At 42.3% G+C, this 14,383-nt stretch overlaps 1 protein-coding gene across 3 annotated transcripts; it reads left to right on the top strand.

Moving 5' to 3' along the window:
* The first annotated feature begins 4,133 nt into the window (after positions 1-4,133).
* Positions 4,134-12,672, top strand: Amz2 (archaelysin family metallopeptidase 2). 3 transcript variants are annotated; one of them, XM_003465237.5, is made up of 9 exons: positions 4,134-4,275; positions 4,727-4,807; positions 5,092-5,180; positions 5,709-5,991; positions 6,566-6,739; positions 6,825-6,953; positions 9,542-9,705; positions 10,920-11,096; positions 12,474-12,672. In XM_003465237.5, the coding sequence occupies exons 4-9, from the start codon at positions 5,709-5,711 to the stop codon at positions 12,627-12,629; spliced, it is 1,083 nt and encodes a 360-aa protein (XP_003465285.1). In that variant the 5' UTR covers positions 4,134-4,275; positions 4,727-4,807; positions 5,092-5,180; the 3' UTR covers positions 12,630-12,672. The 3 variants fall into 3 exon arrangements, with proteins under 3 accessions (XP_003465285.1, XP_023418857.1, XP_023418859.1); XM_023563089.2 differs by lacking the exon at positions 4,134-4,275 and having other exon boundaries at positions 4,348-4,807; XM_023563091.1 differs by lacking the exons at positions 4,134-4,275; positions 4,727-4,807; positions 5,092-5,180 and having other exon boundaries at positions 5,821-6,004; positions 6,569-6,739.
* Positions 12,673-14,383: the final 1,711 nt, after the last annotated feature.

Genomic DNA, 14,383 nt, shown 5'->3' with positions numbered 1-14,383 from the left:
AGATCTAAAAATATTTCTATGTACCCTTATTGCAGTAGTTTTGGGGAGTGCACTAATAAAAACCAAAGGAAGATGCAGAATTCTTTTTTTTTTTTTTTTTTTTTTTGGTACCGGAGATCAAACTCATGACCACATACTTGCTAGGTAGCCACTTACGCAGCTGAGCTAAATCCCCAGCCCAGAGTTTATCAATTTAAGAAACAGGAAAACCAACAGAGCAGAGGAGTGAGACTGCAGTCTAGGGCGACAGCAGGTCTACAGGGGACTGCTTGAATAGGAACAGAAGAGAGAATTTCCCAGAAGGAAAGCAAACACTGCTTTATGGCTATACATAAAATATCAATACAGATGGCAAAGCACTCAAAAAAAAAAAAAACCACTAAGAATCAGGAGATAATTGAAAACTAGGCCAAAAATATTACATAATTTTAAAAAAAAGAAATCAAGTAATAGGAATGAAGTTATTATCATCATGATTACTATGAAGACAGGGTCTCCCTACGTAGGTTGGCCTTGAACTCACCATGTAGCCCAGAGAGCCTCTAATTCATAGCAGACCTCCCGCCTCAGCCTCCCAAGTACTAGGATTACAGGCATGCACAACACTCAGAAGAAGTTAATTATTAACTCTAGGCAAAAATTAAAGAGTTATACAAGCAGGAAAGTATGACCACTGTACATTATTTGGTTCTGCAATGACCAGTGTTTGTGTAATAAGCATAATATCTGGACTATAGATTCAACCAAAATGTATGATATAACCATGCAACTGAGAGGAAAAGGAAATGGGAAGTATTATGAGTTAAGTCTTTATTATGGCCACAGATCCATAGGTAGTAGCTAAAATGAACAGATCAAGAAACCACTATACATCGTTTATAATACATGCAGCTAAATATCCAAGGAGCTGGAAGCAGTGACCTACAGGCAGTTGCTGTGGGGAGAGGCTGCTGCTTTTCCTTACAACTCTGATAGTACTCTTTTGGAAGAAGAGGGTTGAGGTAAGGTCTTGCTGTATCGCTCACACTAGCTTTGAACTTGAGATCCTCCAGTCTCAGTCTTCTGAGTGCTAGCATTACTGACAACTGCATTTAGACCTTTTAATACTTTTCTCTTTTAAAAATGTGTCCTTGCAATATTTTCAAATACATAGTTTTTAAATAAAATCGACGCACTAGGAAGAATGGTGATATCTTGGTTGCTCCTCTATTTGAATGAAAGATCAGTGGAACATTAAGAGTGAGTAAAATCCAGAGACTGTAGGGAAAAAGGCTGGGAAACCATTGAAGGGAGGGACAGAGGGAAGCAGAGAATTGCCTCGAAGCATGGAGAAGCTGCTACACCTAGGACTTGTCTGCATATTTTGGAATATCTAAATATATTACTTTTCGGACAATCTGCTTTTAAATCTACAAGTATGGTAACACGTATTTATTTTAGGCTATTTGGAAAATGCAAATACACAAATTAGGAGAGAAATATCAAAGCTACCTCAAATCTTATCACCCAGAGAAAATGACTATTATTATTTATTGGCACATCTTTTTAAAACCAAGTAAGATCTCACTGTATAAATATCTCTGGGTTTCATTTTATTTCCCCTTACAGTTTTTTTTTTTCCCAGTCAGGACTGGAAAATCTGATTTTCGTTGTTTGTGTTTTTCTTTTTTTTTAAAGAGAAAAACAAAACAAAACAGTAAAAAGCTACAAGTAATACAGATTTTCAAGAGAAAAAATATACAGTAAGAATTCACTAGTTAATAGATTACATATTGTCATCTCAGAAATAGTTGTCCAGATTACAAAATTAAAGCATACAAAGTGGACATTAATACAGTGAGATTGCAGACAGTTCTGTTCAATGATCCAACAAAAACTCAGTAATATGGTTTTCTATCCTACACGCTTAAATATACTTGCAGTTATATCCTTTAGATCACTTTCTTTCCTCTCTGTTGTGTTTGTTTTTCTTGAGACAGGGTCTCTCTGTGCAGTTCAGGCTGGCCTTGACCTCACTTTGTAGCTCTGGTTGGTCTCGAACTCACAATGATCCTGCTGCCTCAGCCTCCCAAGTGCTGGGATTACAGGCATGCACCACCACACCCAGTTTGGAAAATGACTTGAAATGGCTACTTTGTATTCCAATATATGAGTATGTGTAATTTATGGTTTATGATGTACACTTTCTCCAGTCTCCAAAAACTGAACTTTAAATAATATTTTGGTGATTTTCCCTGACCAGAAATCTGTCAGACTTAGTATGTCAACCAGTATAAACATACTAAATGCCAAAGCTCTTCACCTGGAAGGTTCTCAGTTTACATATACTTCTACTAGGGCTGTTTACCATCATTGGAAATTATCATCAAATTTAACTTTTTTTAATTGCCATGTTCATGTACCGTACAATCAAAAAAGACAAACAAGGTTGGAGGAAAACCCATAAGAAAGAAGTCTAAACAAAACCAAAGGAATAAAAATATATTTCACATTAATGCTATACTTAAAGATGGGGGAACTCAATAAACTTAAATAGTATTTTCATATATATCTTCAGACTACAAAGAACCATAAATAATTACTAAATGCTAATTGGCAGAACTGTTTGTCTGCAGTGGCATGGATTAGCAAGTCTGAAGTTATTATTATTATTATTGGTACCAGGGATTAAATTCATGACCTTGAGCTCACCAGACTGGCGCTTAAGTCTCTGAGCTGAATTCTGGCCCTTGAAATTATTTTTTAATATTCTCGGATAGAAGAGACTGTAAATAATAGGAGCCAGGTTTCTCATTATTGGCAAAAGGAGTCATCCATATAGAAAAAGAGGTAGGTCTCTCTAATACATTAACTTTTCCTTATCTACCAAGTTGACAAAATGGTTTAAAATAATGTGAGGCTTTCAGAAAAGTGGAAAGAATAATATAATCCTATTTAAAAAACCCTTTCATATATTCTCAACTCAGATTCCCAATTACTAACATTTTGCCTTATCTGCTTTGTCTCCAAATTTTTTTCTGAACAATCTGAGAGTAATTTATGATGCGCCTCTAATCCTAAATATTTCTGAGTGCACACAGTACAATTAAGATACGAGTTCATACTGATACCTTGACCCACTAACATATCAGTTCCTTTTTAAAAATCAGAACCCGCAGGACTTTAACTATATAGATAGCTAAAAAAGTGCTTGCGAGTGTGTCAGAGGGAAGTTTAAGAAGGAAGTAGGGGTCCAAGGAAGAAAGGTGGGTGTCCCTTGAGAGTAAGTCTGGGGAGAAAACCAGTGAGAAAAGGTGGGGGAAACAGGTGTAAGGAGGTAGGTCTTCCTCAGGGTTCCTCTGTAAGTAGCTGCTAAGACAAAAGAGGTGGCAATGGGATGCTCGGGGTAAGAACGAAGCGGCTAGGCAGGAAGAAGTGTAGGAGGTGCAGCTTGTTTGGAGGCCGCCTAGAGATCCCCAGCCGCGAAGAGAGGGAGGACGCGGACTTGGAAGCGATTGGCGTTGGGCGACATTATCCGGCGCGCCCACGCGAATGTCTGAGGGCTGCTGCAGGTGCACGAAGGCACAGGAGTCCTGGGGTCAGCGCTCTGTCCCCTCCGAGATCTCTCACGGCAGGGAGGGCCAGCTCAGCCCACGCTCTCCTGCACAGCCGGCCTCGGCCTCGCACTCCAGCCCGCGCAGCACGCGGGGCCGCCGCCGTTTCCAAAACAGACCGAGGGGGGAAAGCCCAGGGGGTGGCGGCCCGCGGAGCGCGCCCGGCTCTGCGTCAACCTGCGGCCGCGGCTGACTTACTCTGTAACTGTGTGGTTAAATCACTCACGCCTGGGGCGCTTCTCAAACCCACGGCCCGCTGAGCAACCACCAGCAGGCAACCCCAGAGGGGCCCAAGGGAAACAGGACCCAGCCCGGCCCGGCCCGCACAGCCGGGCCGCACCGCCCCCACGAGGGCAGGCGCGAAAAGGCGGCAGTGGGATCCGAGCTCCGCGCTTCGAGGCTCATGGTCGCGTCGCGCTCGGAGGACACAGCCAAGGTCGCCGCGAGCCGCGGAGTACTGCGCCTGCGGGCGCCGCCGCGCGTCCTGGGCGTGACGTGACAACTGGGCAGGGCCGGCACGCGGGCCCGCCCACTGGGCGTGGCCAGGGCGCGGCACGGTGCGCACGCGCAAGGGAGCCGGAGGGCGTCCGGCGGGCGGCTTGGCAGCCCGCTGTAGTGAGGGTGGAGCGGGTCTCTGGGCGCCGGGCTGCGGCTGCCTGGGCAGGGGCCCTTGGTTAGAGAGGTCCGACACGGTCGCGGTCGGTGGGGAGGGATGCGGAAGTGGGAGGAGCGGCCGCAGCGGAAGCAGCGAGGACTGCGGGGGCGGGTGTCTCCGGGGAGCCGTGCCGGTGCTTTGGAGGCGCCCTCGGGGAGTGTGGAGGAGGGAGAAAAGGCGAACCGAGAGTCCCCGGGGAGGCCCCACGCCGCACCCGAGAGCGGACCAGGTCGCCTCTGCATCAGGTTGACCCTGAAGTGCGAGTCGCTATGGACAGGTGTCCGGGTGATTGGCCGTGATGTATTTACCCGGAATGTTACAAGTTGTCAGGAGCCAAGCATTCCTGGCTCTCAGCCCCCTGCTGTGGTCCTATCTGTGCAGCTTCCCCAGTCCCCCTTCTTAGGCATCTCCTCTTAGGACAGACCTAGCAGGCTGGGGAAGGCCTCCTGACCGTTTACACTGCCTTTCTTTGCGTTAGTATGAAGGAATCCTCCACAATTTGCTGGACATGCCGTGCTTGTAAGGTAAAAACTTCCATGGGCGCCTTCCTCCTTAAAAGGTAGGTAGAATACCGTAAGGCATGTCTTCTTGATGGTTTATCCTGTAGAAGTCACTCTTCAACCCAAGTGTTTGGTGCTCATGATGAGCCTCTGCTCACAGAATTGGGTTCTAAAGGCCTTTGGGAATTTTCTGTCTCCTATTGAACCCCAGGATTCAGAGGTTTAATGAGAACAAAACTTTTCCCTTTAGTCTATCATTAAACTGAAAAAAAAACAACTAGATAGAAAATATGATAGGGTACAGACGGGAGTTGTTCAGCTTTTTTTCTTTTCTAACTCAAAGCCTCGTGGTGGAACATCGGTTTGACCCATTCAATGGAGGGATGAAAGATCAACCCAGGACCATGCTGTGAATGGAAGGGACCTGTCACTGTGAGTCTTGACTTATGATTGGTCATGTGATGTCTTCCTCAGGGAGACATGACTGAGTTGATCAACCTCAGTAGCTGAGATATAGCTTATGGGCCTGCAGTTAAGTTACAGAAATAAGCATTTATATTAGTTCTCATTTTTCAAAAACATTGAATATCCTTGAATCACAGTGGAAAGAATGAGCATTTTTCATGTGGCCCTAATGAATCATCTCATAAGATCGTGATTATTACCCAAATGACAGAAGAAATAGGAAATCAGGTCGCTTACAGTCTTAGGGCCACTACTAGCCTTTATAATGAGAACAGATTCCATATGCAGTAGAAGAGTGGATTTAATGATTCTCTTTTCAGTTTCCTTAAGAAATTGATTGGAAGTGGGGAAGTCAGTGAGCGTTAATGACAGTCATTCCTAATCCAGGGAGAAATTAGACATGCATGTATATGGATGATAGGTAAAGTTGCAAATGTGGCTGTGCATTTTATATCTGACTACTCTTGATTTTGTTTCTGGATTTTTTTTTGGTAGATGCAGATAGTACAACACTCGCAACAGACACTCAAAACAGCTCTCATCTCAAAGAACCCAAAGCTTGTATCACAGTATGAGAAGTTAGATGCTAGGGAGCAGCGTTTAATGAATGAAGCCTTCCAACCAGCCAGTGAGCTCTTTGGACCTATCACCTTGCATTCACAGTCAGATTGGATCACCTCCCACCCTGAGGCACCTCAGGACTTCGAAGCGTTTTTCAGTAATCCCTACCGAAAGACACCCTCTCCAGAGAAACACAGTATTTATATACAGTCCATCGGTATGTATTCATAGTAGGATGATTTGGGTTTGGTTTGCAGTGGTGCTGTTAGGGAACAGTTTGAGCTGTTACCTGCTTCAGGTGGGCAGTTTTTCTGATTTTTTTTTTTTTTGCTGGGGATTAAATGTAGGGCCTTGTGTTTGCCAGGCAGGTGGGCTACCATTTATGATTTTTCTTTTAACTTTCATTGTAGTGGTAGAAGTTTTGCAGTCAAACTGACTTGAAAGTAAAGGTTTTATTTCTTTTTAATTCACATTGCTAGCATTGATTATGATATATTGGTGTACTGAAAATTTAGAATTGGTTTTATTCTAAATCCAAATTTCTAGTGTATGGGCTGAGGTGAAGACGATTTTTTTGATTGTGTTTGAGATGGGGCCACCATGTAGTCCAGAGCTGCCTTGAATTCATTATGTATTCTAGGCCTTGAACTGACTGGGCAGTCTTGGAACTCCATATCCTCCTGATTCAGCCTCCTTAGCACTGGGATTACAGGTTTGCACCATCATGCCGGTCTAGGTCTGAATGCTTTAATCGTCTTAAAGTTTGTCTTTAATTTGCTTCTCTGTTCTAGGAGCTCTAGGAAACACTAGAGTTATCAGTGAAGAATATATTAAATGGCTCAAGGGCTACTGTGAAGCATTTTTCTATGGCCTGAAAGTGAAACTCCTGGAACCAGTTTCTGTTTCTGCAACTAGGTGTTCCTTTAGAGTCAATGATCATACGCACAATCTACAAATTCATGCAGGTGAATTAAGCAACTTTATAATATGAATTAATGAAAGGAAATATATATTCTGTGTATATACATACATGTTTTTCTTCTTAAATAGGGCAGATCTTGAATTTCTTGAAAAAGAAGAAGCCTAACGATGCCTTCTGTGTTGTGGGAATAACTATGATTGATCTTTACCCAAGAGACTCATGGAATTTCGTCTTTGGGCAAGCCTCTCTGACAGATGGTATTTCTTCTTGACATTGTTGGTGAAAACTTCCTCAAGTTAATATTAGGAGATGTTGGGTTAAAAAGAATTTTAACCACGGAGGGTTTTGATATTTAAAAGTGAATAGTATGTTCACTGCGATGTCATTCATGCAGTTGGGAAATGTTTGCTGATAGACTGTTGATGGTCCGAGTTCCTTACTACCTAGGCGATCTTGAGGTAATAAGAATACCTGTTTCACAGAGTCCTTTGGAGATAATTTATATAAAGTGCCTAGAACAGTACATAAAATACCCGGCACATCATAGGCATTCAGCATGATAGCTGGTAAGTATAATTCAGGAGCAAAGCAAATTAATATTTGGCCAAGCATGGTGGCTCACGCCTGTAATCCCAGCACTCGGGAGACTGAGACGGGAGGATGAGGATCGTTGAGGGTTCGAGACCAGCCTGGGATACAAAGTGAGCTCGAGGCCAGCCTGAACTGCATAGTGAGACCCTGTCTCAAAAAGACAAAAAAAAAAACCCCAATATTTGAAGCTCAGTATTACCATTAACATGTGAAATCTTCCCAATTATTCCTCATCTCTTGACTTTTCAAAGTCATTTTGCATAGATGGAATGGCATAGACTAGTAAATAACTATGCTTTTTTTGTCATCCTCTATTATGGAAATTTTTTCCCCCTAAAAAAATCAAGTTTGGGACTGGGGATTTAGCTCAGCGGCATAAGCGCCTGCCTTGCAAGCAGGCGGTCGTGAGTTCGATCCCCGGTACCGATAAAAATGAAAAAGACAAAAAAAATTGTTCTGTTAAAAAACAAGTTCAACTTTTGAGATACAATAAACTTCAGCTCCTTGGGGACTGTTCCTTTTTGCTCTTCTGTCTTTCACACACTCCTCCAGGATCTAAGACAGGCTGAAAGGGAGGAGCCCAGGGAACTAAGGCAGTGGCTATTAGTCTACGGATAGACAGTAAGAGGCAGGGACGGTGCTCAGAGTTCATGGTCTGTCTGCCTGCAGCATTAGGCTCAGGTTAGTGGGGGGTGGAGGCCTCTCTCTGACAGATACTTCTTTCTATTGAAGGTGGGTGCTGTTCCTTTATCCCCAGTTCATTCATGCAAGATGCTTTATACTGACAAGGTTCTAAACCACGACCCTGCCAGTGTGGCTTCTTAGAGACCTGGGTCACTAACTGCCTTGCTGATTTTTGAGAGGTGAACTAGCTTTTTATCAGAAGTTTCCCTGTTTATTGTTAACCCGTGAGAGATGGAAACATTAGAAAGAACTTAAAACTAATTTGTTCTACATCTTGCTAGCTAATTTATCTATGCATTTGAGGAGGTCAGAAAATAGTCTGCCAGCATTTTTGTTTTAGTCCCTTTGCTCAAGCAAGTTAAATATTGCGTTGTGGTATGACAAAATGTAAGGTGGCAGAGTTGATCTGCTGTACTGTCAATATCATCCTAGAGGTGACCTTGTTTTCTCAAGTTTAAAGATGGGTGTTTTCAAATTAAGGAACATTTTTTTTGTAGGAAATAGAAATATTCTTGCTAAAAGTATTATAATACAGAGTAGGCTTATACTTGCTTGACCAGTGGTCACTTGAGATACATGATTAGAATCTTTTTTTCTTCTTAACTTTCACAATGCCATCTTTCCCTACATTTCAAATATCGTGTATACTTTCTGACTATGAAGCGAGGAACTTCCTTTTTTTAATAGAGTTGATGTGGACAAACTTACTATGAATTTATTTTCTTACCAAAAAGTATTTCAGGGTTGGAGTATAGTTCAGTTGTAGAGCACTTGCGTAGCATGTGTGAGGCCCTAGGCTAGAGCCCCAGTCCTGGGAAAAAAAATCATTGTTATATTAATGACAGAGAGAAAAGCATAAATACAAGTGACAGTGTAAATGAGCTGAGTTATAAAGTATTGAGTGCCCTATAGAATGAGTTATGTATCCAACTCTCTTTGCATGTCAAGACTGCAGATAACAACTCTAAACATAGTACAGGAAGTCAGTTACAAGGCTGATTATTCTGGTCATTTGAGCCCGTAATAGAGTTACACTGTGCTTTAAAAAGTGAGCCGGGTAGGGTTGGGGAGAAGAAGAGGGGGTTATTTTGTCTGAAGTCATTGTCCGAACTAGGGTTCTCAGATGTCTGAGTGGGAAAGGTCACAGAGAAACCAGCAACCCTTAGCGACATGGATCTGTTGTGTCTGAAAAGAATAAAATCATGGCTGCCTCTCGTTCATGGGATCGTTTGTTCCTGGTTCCTCTGAGGAACACTTGATTTAGACTATTCTTTGGGAAAAAGACTTCTTTGAGAGAAGAAATCCTCTGAAATTCCAATTTCTCTAGAATGTGACCTTAAGTCAACTGAATTTTATGGACCAGGGCACATTGGATAGCATGTGAAGATTCTGACTGGGAAATCAGGGTCAAAAGTCTTCTTGTATCTTAGCAAACCTGAAGTGTGTTAGACTGTGTGGCCACAGGAATACAGGCGTGCAGTCGCTGACCACATGGTCTAGTAGGCTCTCTTTTGGTCTTTCCTTGAGGCATGTCACCCTCACTCTGTGTTTGTGGGTTCTCTTTTTGTAGGTGTGGGGATATTCAGCTTTGCCAGGTATGGCAGGGATTTCTATACCTCGCACTATGAAGGCAAAGTGAAGAAACTCCAGAAAAAATCTTCCAATGACTACTCCATTTTCGATAACTATTGCGTTCCTGAAGTCACTAGTGTTTTACTGCTGCGGTCCTGTAAGGTGGGTAAAAAATCCTGTAGGAGTATTTTTTAAAAGAGATCTTAATTAAGGTAATATTATAAAGGAATTTATATCATTTGTATATTTTTGATGGCTTGAGAGAGATAATCAGTGAACAATGTAATTGGATGTCTTGTACTGAAATTCATATTTCTGCTGTGAGTCTTTAGTCTTGCTAGTAGGCAAGTCTTTTGTCTTATGTACCTTTGCCTTCACTATTAGTTGAATTCCTGAGTTCTGCTATATGATGGTAATGTCTTCAGTCAGGCTGCCATGACCATAGGTACAGCTGCCTTCCTGGAGATTTTGGCGGGGCCTCTGCTTTCCAGTGTCTCAGTGATGAAGGGCTTTTTCCTTTGGACTCCTGATGTTCTGAGCTGTAATAATTCTATGACAGTTCCTGACATATATCCCCACCCCTGCTCTCTGGACAGCCCATCTCCCCATTTTCGCCTTGCTTCTTAGCCAGAAGCAGAGTTTTGTTTTGACCAGAGAAGGTCTGCATTCCTCAGGACTATTCCTAGGTGTTTGAGGAGTAAATCTCTCAGAACCATGCTTTCAGAGTGTGGATACCCTGTCTCAGCATCATCCGCTGTGCTCACCAGCATGCAGATCAAGCCGCCGCCTCCCTGTCCTACAGAATCTACATCACTGGGGAAAGAGCCCCGGAATCTGAACTGTAACAACTACCCTCCTGGGCTAGCGGGGTTTTCAACCAGAGTTGGGGATTTTGCTACCAGGATACCTGTGCAGTGTCTGGACACACTTTTTTTAATGGTCACGATATTTTGGTAACGGGGATCTCACTCACAGCCTTGCTTGCCAGTCACTTGTGCTGCTGAACTATCCCCAGCCCCTAATGGTCACAGTTGAAGAGGGGCTGTACCGTTGTTTAGTGGATAGAGGCCAAGGATGCTACAGAGCATCCTACAATGTCCAGGACAAATCCCTGCAGTATAGAAGTAACCATGCATCATGGTAGTTGTGTTGAGGATGAGAAACTGTGGACCAGGGGAAGTAATTAAAGATAGTAAGGAAAGTATGGGGGCATTTGGAGAAATGAGGGATTACTACATCTCTGAAGATCCAGGCAGAGTGAAGTTTGGAAGATGATGGTTAGGGAGTTGACTCCTTTTAACTCTTTCTTGGAAAAATAAGAAGTGATGTGTAACTCGCTGATGGTGCCATAGGGCTGCAATGTGAATGTCTTACAGACTTTAACCCATGAGATTGGGCACATATTTGGACTGCGACACTGCCAATGGCTTACATGCCTAATGCAAGGCTCCAATCACCTGGAAGAAGCTGACCGGCGCCCTCTAAACCTTTGTCCTATCTGTTTACGCAAATTGCAGTGTGCTATTGGCTTCAGTATTGTAGAAAGATACAAGGTAAGTGTTGGGGCGGGGCAAAGAGGAGGGAAGTGGTTGTCTTAAGTAGCAAACTGACATTTTCTGCTAGCTCCTCTGCAGCTATAATTTATCAGAGGAAATTAGTGTAAAGATAAAGCAGGAAGTTGTGGTTAGAAAAACAACATACCAAGAAACAACCTTAAAAACATCACATGCTGGTGACCATCTTAGGGTTCAATGAGAAACGGAGTTTCTTTTATTCATATCCATTTAGAGAGCTTGACTTCACAGGCCAAAATACATAGTGGTCTTTGTGGCAGAGTTCATGTTTTAAAGCCATAGAAATGTGTAGATGTTGCTTATCTTCCTAGATAAAGTATGAAGTCCAGGGAGGTATGAAGTCCATTAGGAGGGAAGGATGTTTTTCTTTAAGGAGGTGGGGGAAGTACCTGATCTCAGGTGTATGAGTGTGTATGTGCATATACGCCCGCGCAGATCCCCACATGAATCGTGAACATTTCTGTGATCACTTATGGATAGGACCATACAGCCACGAGCCTACACTTCAGTGTCTGCATCCAGGTCGTCACATACTTAGGTCTGCCCACGCCTCTATATATGTGCACACACGTGCACAGTGAGTTAAAAGCACAGCTGAAATACTTACGTTGCAGAAAATAAAATAACTGTTCTCCTGCCACGTTAAAATAAGCAGTGTGGGGAATAGTGTACTTCTTTTTTTTTTCTTATGCATACTTTTCACAATTTTGTGTATTTTTGGTATATGCTATTTTACTGTCTATATCATAAGTATGTTTTGTCTTTGTAGCCACTGTTACCAAATGCAACATCGACAGGGAGTAATACAAATCATAGACTTAGATAATTTGATCTATACACCACTGTTCTCTTGTTTATAACTCTTACGCTGTGATTTGCTAAAATATGCTTGCCTTTTTATTTATTTATTAAAGTGCTTTTTTTGGTGTGTACCAAAGATCAAACTCATGACCTCGTGCTTGCCAAGCAGGTGCTTGTGCTGCTAAGCTAAGCCCTCGGCCCTTAATTATTTAGGAGATGATCTTGCTACGGAGCTCAGTCTGGCCTTGAACTCACTCTGTAGACCAAGCTGTCCTCACATTTGCAGTGATCCTCTTTCCTCAGCCTCCTGAGTTCTGGGATTATAGGGATGTGCCACCATGCCTAGCTAAAATATTTATTTAAAAAAAATTTTTTTTTTGAGACAGGGTCTCACTGTGCAGTTCAGGCTGACCTTGAACTCAGTTTGTAGCCCAGGCTGGTCTTGAACTTGGAGCAATCCTCCTGCTTCAGCCTTCCAAGTGCTGGGATGACAGTCATGTATCACTATGCCCAGTGTCAACAAATTTTAAAAACTGTATCTATTCTGTTTTCAAGGCACTGGTGAGGTGGATTGATGATGAATCTTCTGATACACCAAGAGCAACTCCAAAACATAGTCGTGAAGATAATGTGAATTTGCCAAAACCCGTGGAAGCCTTTAAGGAATGGAAAGAGTGGATAATAAAATGCCTTGCTGTTCTCCAAAAATAAGAACCTTCAGATAGAAGTAATAAAATAAATACTTGCACCACAACCCTCATTGTGTGAAGTACTTTATTTTTTTGTACTAGGGATCGAATTCATGACCTCACGCTTGCCAGGCAGGTGATTATACCACTGAGCTAAATCCCCAGCCCAGGGTGAAGTACTTTAATGGAATAAATATCTTACTGCTTCTGTACCGTGTCAAAGTAGAGAACAGAATCTTTAAAGCACCTAACCTGAAAGGAAGTTAATTTTGAGTAATTACTCCAGAACCCTTCTGTCTTACCCACCTTGGTCAGTGTCAGTGGTAAGTACCTCATTTCTAGTCTCAGATATGCTTGCCTCACAAGAGAGCTAGGATTAGCAGTAACTACCAAGTACAGAAATACAAATGGCTCTGTGTGTCCCAAGGAATGAGCCAGCTTCCCCCACCACAGCTCTGCCTGCCAACACAGTTTTCCAGGGATGCTTTTGTTTTTAGAAGAGACGCTGTCCTTCCAGAGGCTCAAGCAGGTCTCCGCTGCGAGCCCTCCTGGGCTCATGTCTTTCCCATCTGCATCCCTCTCTTCCGTGTGCTTTTCCCACGCCTTGGGTCATTGCAAATTAATTTTTCTTGCTGTTTATCATCTTAAGCCTCAGTGAGACAACCTGTATCAACATTTAGCAGCTTAAAATAGTAATCTCAAGGATATTTACAAGTGAAAATAACTGGTGCTTACAGCAGCCTTTGGTAGTGGGTGTTACATTGCAGTTCTCACCCACAACTGATGAGTTGTTTATGGTAAGTCTTACAAATAATTTGCAACGGCATTTATATTTGTGAAAGTTGCACATGTTCTGTAGGCTGAGAGCAGGTTTCACAGTTTTTTCTATAATGTTTTTTCAATTTTTTGCATTGTGATGTGAGAGGAAAGAGTGCCATGGGTGTATCTGTCAGGATGCCAAGAATGCCCATGACAGCCTGCAAGGCTGTGACATCACTATTGCATTGGTAGTGGACAGGTAGACAACCTCAGTTTGACAAAACATCTCTGCTAGAACAATATATATCAGGAATTTGGAAACCACAGTGTGTCATTTTAGTGGTCCCACTGAGTGACAGCATCCCACTTTTTCTTTCATGCTAAGGTGATTTGTTTTTTGTTTTTGAAACCTAACTTCTTTTTTTTTTTTTGGTCTTTTTCCTTTTTATTGGTACCGGGGATCGAACTCACGACTGCCTGCTTGCAAGGCAGGCACTTATGCCGCTGAACTAAATCCCCAGCCCCGAAACCTAAATTCTTTGGCTGTACTTTATGTAGTATGATTTAAGGCACATTTCACAATTAAATCAATGGTTTCTTTTAGATTTATTTTCTTTTTAAATTCCTTTAAGTCACTTGAGGAGATAATGGTTTGCTATTAAAATTAATTAGAATCCTTGATCATTTAATACTGAAAAGAAACAGCATGGAATATTACGATGTTTGTGACTTATTTTCTCTGAATACTGCGTTTTAAGATAGCCCACTCTTCTACATTTTCTTATGTAACAAAGTTTTAGTTGTGTAATAAGCATTAGTCAAACCTAGGAGCACTCAGCTATGCCTAAGTCAGTAACTCAGTTACAGTAATTGGAAAGATAACAGCGTTCATCTGTGTGCTCGGTACTGAGCCCAGGAACTAGAGTTAATGAAGCAAATCCCTCTTCCTAAAAATTGGACTAAACTTTTGTGTTCTAAACTATACATAATAACCAATTACTTTGCAATTTTAAGCAG

Source organism: Cavia porcellus, unplaced genomic scaffold, assembly GCF_034190915.1.
Source record: "Cavia porcellus strain 051 isolate PalLab524CR breed Dunkin Hartley unplaced genomic scaffold, mCavPor4.1 scaffold_32, whole genome shotgun sequence".
NCBI classification, from domain to species: domain Eukaryota; kingdom Metazoa; phylum Chordata; class Mammalia; order Rodentia; family Caviidae; genus Cavia; species Cavia porcellus.
This window is presented reverse-complemented; position numbering and strand designations above follow the sequence as displayed.